Genomic DNA, 15,153 nt, shown 5'->3' on the forward strand with positions numbered 1-15,153 from the left:
ATAGATGATGTCAGTTCCTCTCTAGCTCATGTAAAATATGGTATGCCACAAGGTTCAGTGCTTTAGCCTGTTCTATTTATCATACATGTTAGTGACATTCGCAATAGCCTTTCCTCTGCTATACGATTATTTGCTGATGATTGTGTTATATACAGGGCGATAAATGAATCATCGGACACAGTCTCTATACTCAGACCTTAATGGAATAGCCTAGTGGTGCGAACGTTGGCAGATGGAAATTAGCATTGCCAATACAAAATCTATGAGATTTACCACTAATTTAAATGCAAGAGACGAGGAATATTCAGTGAACAGCTTAACTATTGAAACTGTCAGCATACATAAATACTTTGGCATCCACATATCAAGCAACCTAACATGGCAATATCACACTAACACACTCATTAGCAAGACATTTAGGTCACTCGGTTTCATTATACACAATCTACACCAGTCTATGCACCTAGTAGACTTCTGGCGTACAAAACACTAGAAAATAGAATATGCTTCATTAATCTGGAATCCTCATTAGATGTATTTAATTAATAAATTAGAACCTGCAAAATAAAGCTGGCCAGGTAATCAGTATGAATTTTGCACAAACATCTACTGTTACCGGAATTAAAAAATCCCTCAACCTACGTTCTTTGACAAAATGGAGACTGCTTTCTCTTTTGTCATGTTTTCATTGATATTATCATGCACCATCGTCATTTTCTGCCGTCCATATCAAGCCTGCTCATCACATTTTTGCATGCCTCGACCACAAGTTTAAGGCTCAGCCAATATTTGCTCATACTAACCTGCTTCGTTATTCACCGCTTGCTATTTGTGAATAGAACGAACTCCCAGTACACATTGCTACGATTAACAGTCATGATGAATTTGTTCACAAACTGAAGTCTTCTTTTTTTTTTTTTTTTTTTTTGAAATTGTAATCCTGTTTCGCATTGCTCGTTTCGTGTACTCATAATTGTTTTTATTCATATATTCTATCCCCCCCCCCCCCAAAAGCTTTTTGAGGTCTTTAGGGTATGTGAATAAATCAATTTTTCAGCAGTCCAGATAAAAGTAAGTCGTTTCGGCGTCTCTCTCACTCAATGGAAAGATGCGTAGGCCTTTTCACAAAGTGATCGAAGGGTGCTGCCATACTTGAGGCTGGGCTGCACTTATGGCACAGGGAAAAGCTGTGGATCCCCCCCACTTTAAACACACACTTTTCAGCAAAGTCGTACCAGTTTCTCCGAGGGTCGTGAAAAGATCTGTAGGTTGCTTTTTTTGTTTGTTTGTTCGCCATGCATGTTATAGAACTCCGCTGCACCCACATGGTATAATGGTGGCCGAGGTTGGTGCAAGAAAAGGAAATACATACTCGCTTTTTAACTTATGGTGCTCCTGATGAAGCGTGCATGAGTCAGGGGATTCAGATGGGAGAAAAAGTTTTGGTTTATTAAGTTTAACGTCCCAAAGCGGCTCTGGCTATGAAGTACGCCAATAGTGGAAGGCTCTGGAAATTTTGACCGCATGAATTCCTTTCATGTACACTGACATGACACAGTACACACAGTACATCAGAACCCTGCCTTTTGCCTGCATCGAAAATCTGCTGCCGCAGTTAAAATTGAATGCAGGATCAGGAGTCGAATGCTGAAACCACTACTATTCCTGAAAATTGAGTGTTTGGCCACACTGTGGTAAAAATAGAGCTCATAGATTTTAGCTCAGCCAGGCTTCTGTGTTGCCTCAGAGTTGTAAACTTCAGTGTGGCATAGGTTCACGAACCGGTTATTTGTTTGATATTCCATATGTCCTATCTGTCTCGCTGCTGTGACCACATGTGCTGACCTCACTGCTGCTGTTGCTGTGCGGTCCCAAGTAGTAGTTGGAAGCTGTCCTGGGTGCTTATTTTTTTTCCTTTTTGTATTGCGAAAAAAGCATGTGGCTCAGTCAAAACCTTGGAAGTCATAAAGCATTGCAAAATTAGGGTGCAGATGAGCGATATGTGAAAGTACTGGAAGACATCTACTGTGGCTGCACAGCAACCATAGTTCTGCCCAAGGAAAGTAATGAAATTCCCGTAACGAAAGGTGTTAGGCAAGGAGACATGAGCTTCCCAGTACTATTTACAGCTTGCTTAGAGGAAGTATTCAGAGACTTTGAACGGGAACAGTTAGTGATAAGGGTTGATGCAGAATAGCTCAGTAATCAGCGCTTCGCTGATGACATTGCCTTGCTAAGTAACTCGGGGGAAGAACTGCAACGAATGATTGATGACCTAGACAGGAAAAGCAGAAAGGAAGGCTTGAAAGTCAATATGCAGAAGACTAAGGTAATGTTCAACAGCCTCGGGAAGGAACAGCAGTTTACGTTAGGTAGCGAAACACTGGAAGTAGTAGGCGAATATGTCTACTTAGGACAGGTAGTAACCGCAGATCCGGACTATGCAAATAACGAGGAGAATAAGATTGGGATGGAGTGCATTTGGAAAATACTTGCAGATTATGATTAGCAGCTTACTGGTATTGCTCAAGAGGAAAGCATATAACAGTTGCATCTTACCGGTACCCACCTATGGGGTTGAAACACGGAGGTTAATGAAAAGGGTTTTACTCAAGTTGAGGACTACGCAGAGAGCTACAGAACGAAGAAGGGTAAGGGTAACATTAAGAGATAGGAAACGTGCAGAGTGGGTCAGAGAAATAACTGCAGTTACTGACATTCCAGTGGAAATCAAGAAGAAGAAATGGGCATGGGCAGGACATGTAGTGCGAAGAGAGGATAACCGATGGTCGCTCAGGGTAACAAACTGGATTCCAAGGGAAGGAAAACATAGCAGGGTTCAGCAGAGAGTCAGGTTAGCAGATATGGTGAAGAGGTTCGCAGGAGTCAAGTGGATGCAGCCAGCACAGGACTGGGTTAATTGGAGGAATATGGGAGAGGTGTTCACCCTGCAGTGGGTATAGTCTGGCTGATGAATGATGTCCTGAATGCTTGTTTGGTCAAGGGAAGCATCCTTTTCAGTGTTCAGTGCCTGCTCTCACACGAGCAGGCTGTGCGATAGCTCTTTTGCTGACTGGACACTTCCTGGTGCTCTTGCTTGTGCGCAGCAAAACCTGTCCACCGGCTGACTATGCTGTACCTGGCCAACGATGTGCTTCAGAATGGCCGCCGGAAAGGAGTTCAGCAGTTCGTGGAGTCGTTTGGTGATGTCCTACCTGAGCACACACCGCTTTTTCGAGACGAGCGCATTGCCAAACAGGTGGACAGGGTGTTTACCATATGGGCTGAGCGCTCGGTTTTTTCTGCTGACTTCACAGCAAACCTCAAAGACATCCTGCGTAAGTTGACCAGACATTCATTGCAAGTGTTTGATTGGGGGTTTGGTGAGCGGCACATGGGGCGGCATCTGTCTGCTTGTTGCTACTGTAGTCCTAAATGCCACTTAATCATGTCTTTTATTACCTCTTCTTTTGGAATACTTTCTGCCCATTTACATTTATAGTGTTGTGTCAAATTTTACTGCCTGTAGTGAGCCTGTATAGAGGCATAAGATGGTATGCCTAGGTAAAGAAGGGATTAAACTATGCCTGGTCTAAGCATAGACTAGTTGCCATGGCTCTACTCAGCTGGGTTTACTGTGTGGAATTTGCCCACATTGCTCTTCCTGCTTACCTGTGACGAGCCTCACTTGCCTAGAGGTGCAATTAGGACTGGTTTCTGCATTTTTAAATGTACCTACTGCTTTGTTTTGGGAGCCGTTATTAGTGTCTGCAGAGTCATGCCTTATGTGATTCTAATGTTTGCTACCTATTTTGGTTGATGCAGCAGAAACTGAGTGTTGGATGGAAGCTAAGAGTCTCTTTTTTTTTTTTTTCTTACTGTTTCATGAGAGAATTGATATCAGCATCAGGCCTTCTCAAGTAGTTCAGAAGGGTAACGGCAACAATTTAGCTTCTTATGTCTTTTTCATTGTTGGGAATGGGTAATGTAATGTTGTTGTCCTACCTAACTGGTGAAAATTGTTGTTGAGTCATTTGTAGGCCCTCTATAAAAGGTTTCTCCTCCAAGGTGGTTTCACTTCCCCTTTGCGATAAATCAGCACTCTGCTTGATTTTAGTGTGAAGTGGTTTCAGTGTTGGTTATAGAATTCACCACTTAGCTTCGGTTGCCACCAATTTTATGCTCAGCATGACATGATTGTGCAGTTATTTCAGCTTTAATCATGGCAAATTTTAGTGCCCAGCATGACTGAATCCAGTGCGCTGCACTGTTTTTCGCCTTGCAGTTTCATCAAATCAAGTACACAGCATGTTTTGTTGCTACATTTAATTTTCCGTGAACCTAGTGCTTAGTGCAAATTACGGTTACAGTAGGTCAATCTGCCTATGTGTGAAGTTAGCAACACCTGTGTTGTGTCAGTTGTTCAGTATAGACATTCAACATTGATGATTTTTTGTTTGTGGATTTTCTGTAGGGACCCATGATCAGCAGTCATGTTTGCATTGATGTAAAAGGGAAAAGAAAAGTCCTGATTTTTTATAAGTCACTTTAATATTAGCAGCTGTACTTGAGTCAAACTTGATGCGTGTGATTTAATTTACACCTGAACTTCCTTGCAGATAATTCCGATAATCACTCTGCTTCAAAACACTCTGGTTCCCATCATTCTAAATCAAAGCACCAGCACCACTCCTCTAGTGAAGGTGAGTAGGCGCATAGTTACGTCTGTTGGCTGGAGCTGTCAGAACCTGTAGTGCTAGTGACAGTGCTGCTGTTACAAGAGCCCCAGCTCTGCAATTACGCTCCCTTTCATAATAGAATTGTAATTGGTTTAACTGCTGTTAAAAGAAAAGTAGCTACCAGGTCTTCATACTTGTTGGAAGAGTGACTAACCTTTGTGCTGTTAGAAGAGGGAAAAGAGCCCTCTTCTGGCAAGGGTACAGTGGCATGTTAAAGGCAAGCATCTCTCTCTTAGCTTCGGATGTTCTGTGTTCCAGCTAACTTTAGCCAAGGGTTAACAAATAAAACATTTGAAGTAGGGCAGGGAAACTACCTTTATACAGCTGCCAACCATCTGGTGCACCATAGGTAATACTTTGTTTTGCAATTAATGAATTAGTAATTAAGATAATTTTGCTAATTTACTAACTATTCCCTTCAGACAATAAATGTGATTTGCAAAGTTGGAGAGCACCTTCTGAAAACCCCATTCCATTTATTTCCGGTACAGAAAGTGTCACATGTATCTTTTTTTCCAAGCTCTAAAGAAAGCCCGCGAAATACAAAGAAAATATCACGTGACTGGCGCATTCGCGCGCCACGATTGTGGTGCTCTCACAAGCACTGAACACTGAGTGAACGAAATCAACTGTGGCCGTGACTCGACAGCCCAGTTTAGCGGTAGGCTGATATGTTGGCAATGGTTGCAGCAAGCGCGGTGAGCTCGCAGCAACTTGCACCGTCACATGCACCGACTGCCTGAAGCAAACAAAGAAACTATTGCAGACATACCGGCCTGCCGCTGCAATGGCCCCCGTGGAGCCACGGCCACAGCTGGTTTTGCTCACTCAAACTACGGTTGAGAGCTGAATGTGCCAGTCACACGATATTTTTGTATTTCGTGGGCTTTCTTTAGAGCTTGAAAAAAAAAATATACGCCAGGCTTTCTTTATCAGAATTAAATGGAATGGGGGTTTCAGTAGGTTCTCTACAACTTTGCAAATCACATTTTTGTCTAAGTGAAATAGTCAGTAAATTAGAAAAAAATATCTTAATTACTAATTAGTTAATTGCAAATAAAATTGCCTGTGGTGCACCAGATGGCTGGCAGCTTTATAAGAGTGGTTTCTCTGGCCTACCTCAAAATGTATTATTTTTTTACTTCAATAGCAGCGCAGGTAGAAAGAAGGGACAGGATAGAGCACAAAAGAATAGAGTGCGGCCGTCGGTTGTTGACCCAGCAGGATTTATGATTTTTAGATGGTTGGAATTAGGCTCTTGGTGTTATGCTGTAGCATCATGACAAGTGTTGTTTTCCCTTTGCTCTTTTCCCTCTTTTTTCTCTCATGTCACTCTTGCTGGTGTGTGTGTGTGTATGTATGTGTGTGTGTATATATATATATATATATATATATATATATATATATATATATATATATATATATATATATATATATATATATATATATATATATATATATATATATATATATATATATATATATATATATATATACATATATATATGTGGCATGTTTCGTGAAATAAACAGTTGGAAGCAGCGCCCGGTCCCTTCTTTCTACGTGTGCTGTTACTGAAGTCTTTTATCGAACTAGACCAACAAGCACCAGTCTTATTTCTTAACCCTTGGCTAAAGTTAGCTTGGGCACCCTGCATATCATTTTGATGTTGAGACTGCCAGAAGCATGCTAGCAAACTTATCACTTCAGCCAGTAGGCTGAGTCTTGTAGCTGCACTGCAAGAAAGTTGTCCCTAGCAATCATTGACCATGTGTAAAGGTACTTGCATGTTTGGTGTTGAATCCGGGCTCATGTTTGTCTTAAAGATGTCACCAGATCCTGCAGTTACAACTGCTTGATATATGTTAATTTTCAAGGGGTCTCTGAGGGCTAATTGATGCTGGCTTTTTTTTTGTAGATGACGGTATTCTAGTAACAAAGACAGTTCTCTCACTGAGAATGGAGGCAAGGCCAAAAAATTAAATGCAGGTATTTCCATGATCAACCAGTTAAACTGTGGTGTGCTGACACAGTTTTCTTGACGCAGGTCTCTTAGGCCAGGCTACTGCGCCATTTATTCAGAAATGGTTATCGTGGAGTCTTTTATGGTTTATACATCGTCGGTTAGAATTCGGGCTGTAGAACCGATATTTAATGAGAACAAGAATAGATTGAGTGGTCCTCAGTGTTCTTTAAATAGTGGTGCATGTGCTGAGCAGCCATTGCAAGGAATTGCCATTTCTAACACTTCTTTTTATCTTGTGTTTGAAGCTGCAGATGGAGAGAAATTAAGCAAGGATGCAAACAAGAAAGGTAAGGTGTTTTGTATGCATAGAGAATAGTATTCTGAACCAGCATGAGAAGGGGAAAATGTGTGAAAGTTGCTTTGTGGTGCAGAAGAGTAGGGCGTGAGTTTGTTAAACTAATGACAGCTGCATTTATGGGGAGCAGGAGTAGAGTAATAACTAACTTTCATCACACTTCTCCTCAAAGTTATTTCGTGCTGCAGTGCCCTGCCTCTGGTACTTTTGTAATTTGTAACCTCTAATGACTCAGTTTTGCTTTGAAATGTTTCTGTTTAGCTAGAAAAATGCAGAACAACTTTTAGGCGATTTGTTGCCATGGTGGGCTTATTGTATGTTTGCCGCAAAAGTGACAAGTAATATGCAAAGAAATGAATTTATCGAGTAAATTCTGTATACTGTGTAACATGATACTCTTTAGACGAACCGCATCATCTCATGTCGTGTGGAAGCTCGTTAAGCATTTATTATTGCTGTAAAGGTGAACCTTGCATTTTGTGGAAATAAATGATAGTTGATACTTTCATCTTAGCATCTTGAAGTGGTGCCGGTTCTGACAGTTGGCTGGCAAGTGTCCTGTGCTGTCCTGGCGAATATCGGTATTAGACGTTACTAATGCTAGTTCTCTCCTTTCCTTTTTCTTAAGCTCTGTTTGTGGGGAAAATGATGAAATGTGTTTTTTTCTTGATCGGGTCTGTTCTGTAAACTATGTCTGTTTGTGATGGAGACTAAAATGGCATGCAGCTACTGTACTTTCTGGTGTAAAATTTGCACCGCTGTGCAAGATGCACTTGGTTTTTCAGTAAATGCTATAAAAATGCTCAGATGATCCATTCATCAGAAGGCCCAACAAAAACACATGCATATGGTAGCTGCTGCTTGCAGAGGTTTTTTAAGCTGCAGCTAGCATGCCTCCTTCCTGTAATCTGCCATTCTTTGTTGGCTTCATTGACTGGGGTGCACTTGCTGCTTTGCACAAGCGTCGGATAATGTTCTTGCTCGTTTCGAACTCAGTTCTGTGGTGAATTTTACATCACAGCTTCTTACTCGCAGGTGATGTCATGTTGAGTAAGAGCAACAGTGAACATAAACCCAAAACTTCGTGATGCCGAGATCAAAACTTTCAAGAACACATCAGGATTGGCTAGATTGCGTACAGCGGTAGTGGTGTTCAATCTGGTTGTGGCGAGATTTTGTGATTGTTCCCATAACGTTAACTTTTTTTTTTTGTTCTGACTCACTGATTCTCTTTTCAAACATAGTTTTCGTGTGTGCAAAAGATTTCATTGAGGACATTTTTTTTTTTTTCGCCATATAAAGTTGCACCCTTCTATACGCTGCAGGGATGTAAAATTCTGGGGGAAAAAAAAAAAACAACCAACTTCTGCACGGGAAATATGGTAAATAGTTTGGCTCTTTTTTTTCTGTCACAAGATGGTTAACAACGACTTTCTACATAACTATTCTTCCTAGCTGGGGTATGAAAACATAGTCCTTTTAGGTTTTAATAATTTGTGCAGGGCTAATACTATTGCTTTACGGTTGTGAGCATAGACCCACAAAAGCTTAGTGCCTACTGTGCCAGTGGACAAAGTGCCTTTAGAGCTGTGCATACTTGCTGTACAGTAATATTTTTTACATCTACTGTTTACAAAGAGTGGTCATGCTTTGGTTGCTGGGCATTTCTTAATCGGTATGTTCAGGACTTCCTTCAGTAAATATGAACCTGGAAGTCGTTAGGGAATCTTAGAATGGTGAGTGAAAAGCCTAGAAGACATGGACAAGAGATGAAACGTACAAGCAAATGCTTTCTGACGCACACTCTACTAAGGTTTATTCCTAGTACATCGGGCTCTTGTTAGAACTTGTCCGTGTCCTCTCTTGCATATGTCGTCCGTGCTTTGTGTTCGATACAAACTGCGAAATAGTCCAGACCCACACTTTACAAGAATCTTGGAATGTCTGGGAGATTTCAGCTTTCAGCTTCCTATTTTTTATTTTTTTATTACAGTATGTTATGTGTTTGCAGTGTAGTTGCAGCAGGAGGTCGAAAAGTTGAAACTGCAAAGAGTGGCTCTATGGCTACAAGAACAGAGCACAGTAAACCAGCGTGTGCACAGTAATTCGAGGTGCAAAAGAGAGGAAGCAAAGAAGCAACACAAACAAATGTGCAGTAATAGGTTGTGCTATAGTATGGCAAAGGACAATATCATATTAAATGTCTAAGGATTTAAACGTGGTGTTTTCATATTTTTCTCTGCTCACACAATGGTATTTGTGATATCAGTGAAGTGTGCAACTTACTCCAAATGGAGATAGCAAAGGAAAAAGCTTTCTACTTACCATAATTAATTCATGCATTTATTAGCAAGAAATTATTCAACAAAGCAAAATGCATCAGGCTATTTATTAGTAATTATACTTTCGTGGAAGAAGTTAGCACAGATATATTTATGAGCAACCTTAAACTGGAATCCAGCACTAGAAATTTGTGTAGTTTTTCAACAGGTAGGATTTAAAGTGTCTAAAACAATTAATTCAAATGTGATAAAAATTTCTCGAAAAATTATTTCATTTCAGAGAAGCACTCTTGCTAGCAAAATGGAACTGTATTGAGGGGAAGGGGTTTGGGGTAAACAAGGTTAACGACTGGGCACGTTGGTATTAGTTCATACTTAACCAGCCAAAAGACGAGACACAGCAAAGACGACAGGACCCAGCCTTGTCCTGTCCTTCTCTTTGCTGTGTCTCGTCTTTTGGCTGGTTAAGTTTGGGGTCAGTCCTGCAGGGCATATATCCAAACAGTTATTGCTCATTTATATCAATTTGGCAAGGTTGGAGGTACTTGCATCACATTCAACCCTGTTAGCATAGCAAAACTCTGCCTTGCCGCAACAAGATTTTTTTGACTGGACTCTGCTCTTAAAGGCCCACTGCCCACCCTCCGGTCGAAAATATTTTCTCCCTCAGTGACTGTGAGACCTCACCCCCAAAACGCAAGGCCGCAAAATGTTTTTGAAAAAAGTAACTAATAACGCAGTTACAGCCACTGCAATCACCCGATTCTGTCGTGTTTCTCTCCTTCCGTTCTTTCGCAAAGGTTTTTAACTCTCCTGCCCGGTCGTCTAGCCTCCGCAAGACAAATTCCCCTTCCTCCTCCGCATTTGGCGGGAGGCGAGGTGTGGCACTCCACATGCGCGAAAGAAAAAAGAGTCGGGCGAGGGAGTGCGCGCCGCTGGATTCAGTCCAACCGGGGCGGGGGAAAAGCGCGCTGCGAGCGATAGACACCCATCCTTCACCCTCAGACAGTGAGACGGTACAATGGATGTCATTTTCGACTACGACGTCATCCTTGCGGCTCTTAGAGAAAGGAGGAAGCTGGTTTCCCGACGGGGTGGATGAGAGAGCTTTGATTTGTATTTTTGCTGCTTTTCGGCACGTGTATTGCTGTAGTATTTTGCACAGACTATCTCCGGTACCTGATCGAAACACTGGGCTCCTTTGCTTAAAAGGTCCTTCCTTGGACAGTGGCCCTTTAAGACGTCCTGCAACTTTTGTAACATTTCTTTGAAATGACAGGCGGGGTAGAGCCTTGGAGTTATATATCCCCTGAAGCAGCGGTAAAAAAAATTGTGATTGGACTTTTGAGATGAGAAGTCAAGTTTTCTTTTACATGTATTCATTGAAAGCTGGTGGTATTAAGATATTAGTTAGGTTAATTGTCCATGTTGTTGCTTACAGAGAGCGGCAAACCAACCGATCCTGAAGTTGAGAAGATCATCTTGGAGTTCAAGGTGTGTGTGACATTTGTCAGATTGGGCTTCTTTGCCTTTTGTGTTTGAGACCAACGTGACCATTATGCTCAAGCATTTGTCAGCAGGGACACAAAAGATATGTGAAAACGACTGTGGCTGGTTTGGCGAGTGCTGTTGCAAAGAACACTCGTGAATAGGAATTCCTTGGCCAACTGACACGTCACTTGCATCTTGGTTTGTCAGCATTTGCCTGGACTGCGTTTCATGACACATTGTAGTCTTTGGTCCTTACCAAAAATCTCTTGGAAAACTGCCAGTATGGCTTTTCGGCTGTGGACTGGTGTTTCACTTCTGAACATGAAGTCAAGATGCAGGCAGAAGACATACACACACATGCACTGAAATTGTGGTGTTCGTTAAGATCACAGGGTGGTATAAAAGCTTCCACTGTGACAGCCTCTTTACCCAGGTGAGGCTCTGGCTTATGTTAAGGCAAACGACTGGGGGTAAAGCGTAAGACACTTAGACTTGCATCTCTGAGGAGTGCTCTAGCTTTAAATGCATGTCATATTTATGTTTACTTATCATTTGCCCTTTATTCTACATTGCCTATCCCAACATTAATTTATGAGGCTAGCCTCTAGCCTTTTCTTCATTGAAGTCTCTGTCTCTCTTGGCATGTTAATGTCCATTTATCTAGAAAAGTAAGTGCATTTTCCAGAGAGAAGTCTAAATTTTACTTGTATGCTTGCTGGAAATGTTGCTTGATAACCTGGAAATATTTCAGGCTTCACTAATTAGTCCTTTTTTTTTTTATTATGTCTTTATTTCTGCTTACAGTAGGCGTTTACCTTGCGGCAGAACTAAGTTGCTTCATGGATGTAGGGGTGGGGGAGCGGTTAAGGGGGGGGGGGGGGGGTGAGGGTATGGGTGGGGTGGGGGGGGGGTGGGGGGGTGAAGGTTGGGATAGATATGAGGGACCGGTGTCCACTTCTTCCTCGAGGTAGGGTCGTCCCGAGGTCGGCTCCGCAAAGTAATGGCCTGGTCCTTCTTCTTCCTTGAAGTAAGAAAGAAAAGTTCGCCAGAGCCGGGTTGCGTCTGATAGCCCGATGTGCGATGGGGGATCGACCCATGCCTGCAGGGTTGCAGGTCGAAGCCCGCCCAGGGACTTGAGTGCTCTCTCCCGTACTGCGTCAAAAGTAGGGCAGCTCCACAGGAGATGTTCGGCCGTGCCTCTGGCCGGGCATGTCGGACACTGAGGAGAAGGGTATACCTGCGGGTTTATGAAGTGCAGCTTCGCGGGTAACAGAAGCTGACCAGTTTGGGCTCGGCGAAGGAGTACTGCCTCCACTCTCCGGAATGAGCTATCGGGGCGGCGATATAGTTGCTCAGGGTTGGCCAAGTGCAGGAGTATTTTTCGACGATAGCGTTGTGCTCGATGCCATGTCTCCGCCCTATCCATATGAGGCGACGACGGATGCGTAACGTCCTCAAGGGGCCACGAAGCGGAAACGAATGTGGATCCAGGCAAAGGTGCGGAAAGAGCTGCTGCGCGCGCTGCCTGGTGTGCCTTTTCGTTTCCAGTGATTCCTTCGTGTGCAGGAATCCATTTGATAATTAAGGTGTAGCCCTCCTCTCTCAGGCGACGGGCTTGTGTTCGAATAGTGTTCAGAATGGCATAGTCTGCTCCCCCTGCGCGGCATGCAGTGTACGCTGCTTGTGAATCTGTGTAAACATGGTAGGTGCACGGAGCCCGATCCTGTCTTGCTACTATTCGAGTAATGGCAAGTTGTATGGCAATGAGTTCGAGATTGGTAACAGTGTGTTCCTCGGAAAGCCGTTGAACTACCAAGGTATCTGACACAGAGTCGTGACAAGCTATAGCTGCGCAGTGTTGAAACTGAGCGGCGTCTGTGTATAGTTGGATAGCTCCTTCCTGGGCTAGCTTGTGTGACATCTTCCTATGACGTTTGGCGGCAGCTTTGCGCCTTTGAGGATTAGCCGAACTCATATTCTTTGGTAATGGTATACCATCTACTAAGTCAATCAACTCCCATGGTGGGGCGGCGGACGAAAGTGGCTCTAAATTGTCAACGTTGTAGCCTAATGCCTGCAGGATCTGTCGGCCAGCCGCCGTTGTGGAGAGACAGACTCGCTGGGCTTGCGATTGCTGCTCTGCCAGATCCTGAAGGGCATTAATATTGCTGCATGCGTGTAGGTTCACTACTGGGCAGTACTGTGGCAGACCAGTAACTAAGCGCATCGCCTTGCGATTGATTCGCTCAAGCTGAAGGCGTTGGGTCGCGTTAAGTCGCATGTACGGATATGCGTACAGGATTTTCGATGTTATGAGTGCTAATGCCATCTGACGGAGCCCCACCTCCTTGATTCCCCACCTCCTTGATTCCCCATCCACGCGCAGAGACACGGCGCATTAGGTGTAAAGCCTGATGACAGCTAAGCATCGTGTTATGAAGCCAGCTTTTGGCTCCTCCATCCTCGTCAATAAGCATGCCTAGTATACGGATTGTTGGTTTCCGGCAAATAACCGAGTGCCCTAAATGAAGAGAGATAAGTTTGCGTTCTGCCTCGGCTCGTACCCGCGGGCCGTTTATGACAACCATGTACTCGGTTTTTTCCGGAGAGGTTTTCATTCCCCACTTCTCGATGTATTCATGGACGGCATTGAGGCCTGTCTGTAGCGCTTGTTCTTGCTCTGCAGGGGACCCTGAATTGGTCCACAGCGTTATACCGTCCGCATACACGGCGAAATTGAGACCGGGTATCAACGACAGCATTGGCGGGAGACCTGACATAGCTATATTGAAGAGAGCCGGTGATAAGACAGCGCCTTGGGGGACACCTGTTTGGTTGCGTTGCCAACCACCCTGAGTATCTCCAACCATTACTGAAAAGGTTCTTTCTGCAAGAAAGGCTTTTACGAAGCGGTAGAGGTTGCCGCCTATCCCCACTTCCTGGAGCCGGCGAAGTATGGTCGAGTGGGGCACGGAATCAAACGCTTTTTTGACGTCGACCCCAACAACCACTCGGAGCTGTGCGCTGCTAGGGTATGCGAGAACGTCGTTATGAAGCCTTCTGAGGATATCTTGGGCGCAGAGCCCTCGACGAAAACCTACTTGCATAGGAGAGAGGACGTTGTACTTGTCTAAGTACCATTCAAGTCTTCTTAGAGCCATACGTTCCATGACCTTACAAAGGTTGGACGTCAGCGATATCGGCCTGAGGTCTTGTAATGTTCGACTTGGCTTGCCAGGTTTTGGAATTGGTATTACCACTGACTTCTTCCAAGCAAGAGGAAGATCACCGTCGGCCCAGTATTTGTTCATCTCTTTCAGCAGGGCAAGTTTGTGTGACTTGGGAAGATTCAGAAGTGTTGAGTAGCTTATACCGTCCGGTCCTGGGGTGCTATTCTGATTGGAGTCATAAAGTGCTGCCTCCAGTTCGTCTAATGTGAAGGGAACATCGTATTCGTTTAATGTACCTGATAAGGGGTTCGCAGGCAAGGCATCCGCATTTTCAGGTTGAGGAAAAAATACCTTCCCTGCTTGTATAGCTAACTCTGCCGGGGAGACGTTCAATTTTTTTAAGGGCCATACTTTGGGCAGGGGAAATCGGCTTCTTGCGTCCAAGGATAGCTCGAAATATGTGCCAGGCCTTCGACAAGTTAACTTTTTCATTGAGTGAGTGGCACAGCCGCTGCCAGCCTTGGAGAGCGAGGTGCAAAGTATACTTCTCAGTATCCTTGGTAGTGGCGGCCTGACTTAGCGGGAATATATTTTCGGCCATGTGCATGGTATTGTCTGTCACGGCACTCGTGCTGTCATATATATGCCTCTTCCCAGTTCTTTTTAGTTAGTGGTTGCTGTGGACGAATCGAAGTATACTTATGTTGCTAGATTACTGAATTTTAATGGGAGAAACTTTACTTTCAATGAAACCTTAACCTTTGTTGCCCATAAAATGAAATACAGGTTTTGCCATCACTGGCCAGCTTCGCAGTTAAACTGTGTGCGTCAACTCAGGTTTTTTTTTAAAGTAAACCAGAAGTTAGGCTACAGCACTGTTCACTTGGAAGCAGGGATCATGGAGCTATTTTTGGTGTGGAATCGGTAGGTTTGAATTGAGGACAGGGAAAGACTTCTGATGTAATTTCTCAGTCATAAATGCAAGCTCAGCAACCTTTGACTGCAGTGAACAGAGCAGAGAATGGATCTTTACATAGAGTGAAGCTTGGCATTGTCATCAGTGTCTGTTAAAGTAGCTTTTTACTGCATTAGGAGGCATATTATGTATTGCACCAGCACCTAAGTATGGCTGTATTCTCACTGCACAACA

General features: G+C 43.6%; 1 protein-coding gene across 2 annotated transcripts in view; it reads left to right on the forward strand.

Annotated features, from left to right (window-relative positions):
- The window catches only part of LOC146198113 (uncharacterized), a 74,447-nt gene that overhangs the window by 28,290 nt on the left and 31,004 nt on the right, over positions 1-15,153 (forward strand). The window contains exons 2-5 of one of the 2 annotated variants that reach the window (XM_084593439.1): positions 3,108-3,338; positions 4,620-4,703; positions 7,011-7,052; positions 10,784-10,836. In XM_084593439.1, the coding sequence (XP_084449565.1) occupies positions 3,108-3,338; positions 4,620-4,703; positions 7,011-7,052; positions 10,784-10,836 (410 nt within the window). The remainder of the gene's footprint in view (positions 1-3,107; positions 3,339-4,619; positions 4,704-7,010; positions 7,053-10,783; positions 10,837-15,153) is intronic. The other variant, XM_084593440.1, reaches the window with a different exon arrangement.

Source organism: Amblyomma maculatum, chromosome 2 (assembly GCF_055883805.1).
Source record: "Amblyomma maculatum isolate TAMU_Amacu chromosome 2, ASM5588380v1, whole genome shotgun sequence".
Lineage (NCBI taxonomy): Eukaryota > Metazoa > Arthropoda > Arachnida > Ixodida > Ixodidae > Amblyomma > Amblyomma maculatum.